Raw genomic sequence first — 6,000 nt, forward strand, 5'->3', positions numbered from 1 at the left:
TGTGTAGTGTAGCAGCAGTGTATGAGATGAGTCAAAAACAGTTTGTGCAAAAAGGGTTGATGCAGATAGTTAAATAGTTAACCATATAGCTAGCCAGACTAACTAGCTAGTTGTCTCATGGCTTGGGGGTAGAAGCTGTTCATGGTCTGTTGGTTCCATACTTGGTGCATCGCTACTGCTAGCCATGTGATAGCAGAGAGAACAGTCTATGACTTGGGTGACTGGAGTCTTTGACATTATTTAGGGCCTTCCTCTGAAACCGACTGGTATAGAGGTCCTGGTTGGCAGGGAGCCCGGCCCCAGTGATGTACTGGGCCGTACACACTATCCTCTGTTGCGCCTTGCCGTCGCATACCAAGCAGTCGCCATACCAAGCAGTCGCCATACCAAGCAGTCGCCATACCAAGCGGTGATGCAGCTCGTCAACATGCTCTCAATTTAAATCTCTCTTTAAGAGATGTCTCCCACACTAGCTCCAGAGGTAGTGTGGAAGAAATCTACATCACATACCGCCCTCTGAATGGTACAGTGTAAAGACAACAGCTCTCCCACACCACATGTCCATGCAAGAATTACCTTAATTACACCAATACCAGTAGGCAGCATTTTTGCTTTGTTGGCCAAATTTGTGAATCATTGCGTTAATCAAGTCTGCAACACGATGTGCAATATGGTTTAGATGAGAAGCTCCTGTATAGTTTCAATTGCTATCCTCATTTTGTTTGTCCATATACAATGACATTAACAGTATGCTAATAGCTACACTCCCACATGAAGCAGGAATGTGGCTTTGGCCACACCAGATCAAAGGCTTGTGTAAATAGAAAAGTTGCTAATCTGATAGATCTCACTAGACATATTTTACTCATGTAAATCCACCTTTAATATACACTCCCCTATGTATTTATTAATATTTATTTGGACAGTTTAATTTGGCTCTATGCTCCAGCATTTTGTATTTGAAATCAAATGTTTAATACAAGGCAACAGTACAGAATGTCACCTTTACTAAGAATTCAAGGCACACCTAACCAGCATGGCTACCACAGCATTCTGCAGTGATATGCCATACCATCTGGTTTGTGCTTAGTGGGTCTATCATTTTTTATCAACAGGACAATGACCGAAAACACACCTCCAGGGTGTGTAAGGGCTATTTGACCAAGAAGGAGAGTGATTGAGGGCTGCATCAGATGATCTGGCCCCCACAATCACCAGACCTCAACCCAATTGAGATGGTTTGGATGAGTTGGACAGCAAAGTGAAGGAAAAGCAGCAAAGAAGTGCTCAGCATATGTGGGAACTCCTTCAAGACTGTTGGAAAAGCATTCCAGGTGACTACCTAATGAAGCTGGTTGAGAGAATGCCAAGAGTGTGCAAATCTGTCATCAAGGCAAAGGGTGGCTACTTTGAAGAATCTAAAATATATTTTTTATCTGTTTAACACTTTTTTGGTTACTACATGATTCTATATGTTATTTCATAGTTGTGATGTCTTCACTATAATTCTACAATGTAAAAAATAGTAAAAATAAAGTAGGTGTCCAAACTTTTGACTGGTATTGTATATGTTTTACCATTTAGAAATAAAAGCACTTCATGCATCAACTCTCCCACCACACCCAAGTAGCGCAGCGGTCTAAGGCACTGCATCTCAGTGTAAGAGCATCACTACAGTTCCTGGTTTGAATCCAGGCTGTATCACATCTGGCCGTGATTAGGAGTCCCATAGGGTGGCGCACAATTGGCCTGGGGTAGGCTGTCATTGTCAATAAGAATTTGTTCTTAACTGACTTGTCTAGTAAAATAAATATTTCAAGTATTTTGTCAAATTCTCCTACAGTGCTTTCGGAAAGTATTTATGACCCTTTGACTTTTTCCAAATTGTTACGTTACAGCCTAATTCTAAAATTGATTAAATCATTTTTTCACCCTCATCAATCTACACACAATACCCCATAATGACAGCAAAAACAGGTTTAGAATTTTTTTGCAAATTTATTAGAAATAAAAAACTGAAATATGACAGGCACAAAGACCACACCCCCAATACATACTTTTTGGAGGGTATGATATTTATGCCTCTGTAACATTCTCACTCATCATTATTCAGAATTAATTCCATGAAACATTCACTTCTATTGGGTACAACATAATCTGAAACAAAAGCAAAACAAACAATGAATTTGTCCAAATACTTCTGAAATAGGGACCTCCGAGTCTTTCACCAGTCATTCATGCTTCTCTCATTATTTGACTTGAACTACTACTTTTCCTTCCACAGTGCAGAGCTGCTGAAAACACTGTGCTGTAGCTACCTCAAGCTGAGCTGGCTGGCTTGCTGAGTGCTGAGTGCATTCTCCCTGCTTTGATTCAGAGGCCAAAACATAAAGCAGGGGCAGCTCTTTAATGGACATTTACCAGATGGCAACCAAAGGAAAAGTCAGTTTTTCTTTGTGTCTTAGGGCTCCAGCTGATCACAGTACTCTAAAAAAATGTGTGTGTGTGTGTGTGTGTTCTTTGTGCACTTCACTTGAAAGACTCTCTCCGACAGGTGTTACCCACCATCACACACTGGGGTTATTTTTAGAGACGGAGGAAGCAAAAGAGAAGGAAAGGTGTTTTTTCACCTATTTAAAGTGTTAATGAGGCTGTGTGTGTGTGTGTGTTCTTTTCCTATTTAAAGTGTTAATGAGGCTGTGTGTGTGTGTGTGTTCTTCTGAACAATAATTAAAATTCTATGAAAATGAAGGCAACTCGTTTTCAAATTGACAGATGTGGAATATTCATTACCGTAAATTGTCACCATTACCATTCCTTGTCCTTACTGTGAATAAACCAACACAACAAAACCGAGCTTCATTGGCTAAAAACAACATTAGCAGGATATGAAGACAAATTGACTCTGGTTGGACACAAAACCACGACGAAACAGTATTACTGAGCTTCCAAAAGCAGCTCTGAAAGCCTTAACAGTACATCAACAGTGCCCTCTGGTGGGTATAGAGTCCTCCCATGGAACGCCGAGGGGAAAGGTCCATCACACTGCATGTGGTGAGAGATAGATGATGCCCACACACAAACACAAATGAGTACTGCTCATTATGAGTACTGCTCATGCCAAAGACATTAAACACCCCTGCAGTCACGGAAATCTCCAACGTGATTCTGACTCATAACCATTCAGTCCATAACAGTGGCTGAGAAACGTGGGACATGTTCAATAAGAGGGGAAAGCACATAATGTATAACAGAACGGGTCATTTAACATCCAAATAAAACATTTGAAACATTGAGAGTAAATCAGTTATCGTTGCTTTTTAAAATGTTAGAGTAGAGTGTGTGTAGAGCATATTACTTGACTACTTCTTTATGGTTGAAGTTTTTGTTCGTTGAAGTTGATGTTTCCAACTATTCGGCTAGGTTATTCCTGCTTCCATATTGCAGCTGCAGCCATTATACAAAACACATTCCCACACTTCATAAACTGAATCTGTGACAACCCATACATGGTGCTGTGTGGACAGGACACATCAATATTAGGTTATAAGACGCACCACACACCCCAATCACATGACACCGGCTGTCCAATAGCAGTACATCCAAAGCTATCAGAGGGGCATGGAGGGGGACTTTGTATTTCCTCCTCCATTGGTCTGGATAACTGTTTATGTTAATGTGGCCTTTACAACCCAAAAGCTGAGTTCTCTGCTACACCTGATTACTTATACACACACAGTGGATTATTTCCTAAAAGCATGTCTGTGTTCTGACAATGGCATTTCCATGCATCCTTTGTATCAACCCAGTGCTGAGAGGAACTGACCCGTATATAAGCGCTATTGATGTTGAAATTCACATTCAGATAGAGGAGACGGAAGGAGATATCTATATCTAATAAATGTCTATGACTTTCAGGGAGGGAGAGAGAGAGAGAGAGAGAGAGAGAGAGAGAGAGAGAGAGAGGCTAAAGCCTGCATAAGAGGGTAGGTAGTGGATGAAAGGAGGTAGAAGAGAGAGAGACAGACAGAAAATTTATCCAGCTGATTGGTTTCCATGGAAACGGGCTGATGAGGTGTGAGTCTAAATAAAAGAGCAGGTCCTGGTTCAGTCTAAATCACTGTCTGTCTGTGACACACCGCGGGGGAGGGGAGGGGGACAGGGAGAGGGACAGGGGAGAGGGGAGCTAAAATGGTTGGGTCTCAGTCAGACCACACTGTCACATCTTCTGCACTCACTCACTGCTACCTCACATATTGCACATTATGATTCCACAAATCCCACATATCACTACAACTGTACTGAATACCACAAGTTATGTAGCACTTCATTCCTCATACAATTCTTTTCACCTTACATGTCATACATCACACCTCACATATAGACCTCACATATTTCACATGACACAGAACACCTTGTACCTCAAATATCACATATTCCACCTCACATTAAATATGTATGAGGGATGGCACAGTGGACTAAGGGAGTGCTTTTATTGTGGACCATAATCTAGCAGCATAGAGACCTTCAATACCCTCTGAGTAATGTAGCTCCCACAGCAATACGGGACACGCCTACGGGAGAGACCCGGTCCTGTGTGTGCGCGTGTGTGTGCGCCTGTAATCTGTATGTGAGTGTGTGTGTGTGTGTGTGTGCGTGCGTGCGTGCGTGCGTGCGTGTGTGTGTGCGTGCGTGCGCGTTTGTGTGCGTGTGCCTGACAGTGTGTGCAGAGCATCCAGTACCTATCCAAAACACAGTTAGCTGTGATATCACTAAATACTTCAATGGATCAGATGCAAAGACTCATATAAACAGGAAGCAGAGATCACATATTGTAGCAGTGTGAAGACAGGAAGCTCCATCTAAACAGATTACATACTATAACAACTATTTTATACCCACTTTATCCATGTTACTCCGTCTCAGCCATGGCAGAGAGACCGTGGCAGTGAGAGTGTGTTGAGCTGACAATATTTACAACATTTTTCACTGAAGCTAAATATGAGAAAGTGTTCCCTGGCTGCTGGACAGCAGACAACAGCCAATTGAGGCCAAGTAGTAGAATGAATGGAGCTCATTGAGCTCTGAGAGGAGCGGAGGGGGGTGAGAAACTGAATATGGGGAAGGTTAAGGGATACGGAAATTCCCCATAAAGAGATATCATCAACCAGCATGAAGAGGCCCTACTGGACCCATGAGGAGCCAGAGGGTCCATCAGCTCCTCCCAGTAGTGTCATTTTAGCCAATCAGGAAAAGAAAGACTTGGCAACTCACCTCAACAAACAAGAAGCAGGGAACTATGGAGCTGCTGCTCTTCAAACCCGGCTTCTCCTCCTCCGCCGCCATCATTCTCTCGTTCTCTCTCTCCTGTCCTCTCTCCTCTCTTCACACCTGTGAAGGAAAGAGCGTTCCAGGTCAGTAACAGTTGTCTTGATCTAAAGGCAGCTTGAGGCTCAAAGTACAACATTAAGTTTTATCCCATGACAAGAATGTAGCGTTGGATGGAACAATGGGTCTTGATGTTCTTATACAGAATAACAATTTTGTTTACATGTTACCTCTGTGGCCATGAGACAAAGTGCAAAGACCCTACCCCCCACCCACACACTCCCTCCCACTCTCCTCAACAAACACAAAGAATCAACTAAATAGTATAAAATAAGCCTATCAGTGTGCAGTAATGAGCCTCTCCCGCAGTCCTGATGAGTCAGTGCTGAAATGAAAATACAGATTGTGTCTAACACTGAATGCCACTATAATGAATGGAACCTTTATGAGTTAGAATAAACATAAATCCAGCCAATACACAACACGGAAATAGCATATCTTAATGATACATGCTACAAAGTGGTCTTAGATTAGAAATATGCTCTTGACATTTGCATAATCACACTTATGTTCTCATCTATACTGAATTAGACTATATTCCAACCAAGGCACAACCCTCTGTCTGCATGTCTCATTCAATGTCATGTCTACACGCTTTACACCGCAGGTAAG

The 6,000-nt window shown here is 42.2% G+C and overlaps 1 protein-coding gene across 2 annotated transcripts in view; it reads right to left on the minus strand.

Annotated features, from left to right (window-relative positions):
• Positions 1–5,374, minus strand: part of LOC115110568 (phospholipid phosphatase-related protein type 5-like) — a 49,252-nt gene extending 43,878 nt beyond the window's left edge. For both annotated transcript variants that reach the window (XM_065006585.1, XM_065006586.1), the window contains exon 1: positions 5,275–5,374. In XM_065006585.1, coding sequence (XP_064862657.1) covers positions 5,275–5,349 — 75 coding nt within the window. In that variant the 5' untranslated portion in view covers positions 5,350–5,374. The remainder of the gene's footprint in view (positions 1–5,274) is intronic.
• Between the last annotated feature and the right edge of the window lie 626 nt (positions 5,375–6,000).

Source organism: Oncorhynchus nerka, linkage group LG21, assembly GCF_034236695.1.
Source record: "Oncorhynchus nerka isolate Pitt River linkage group LG21, Oner_Uvic_2.0, whole genome shotgun sequence".
Lineage (NCBI taxonomy): Eukaryota > Metazoa > Chordata > Actinopteri > Salmoniformes > Salmonidae > Oncorhynchus > Oncorhynchus nerka.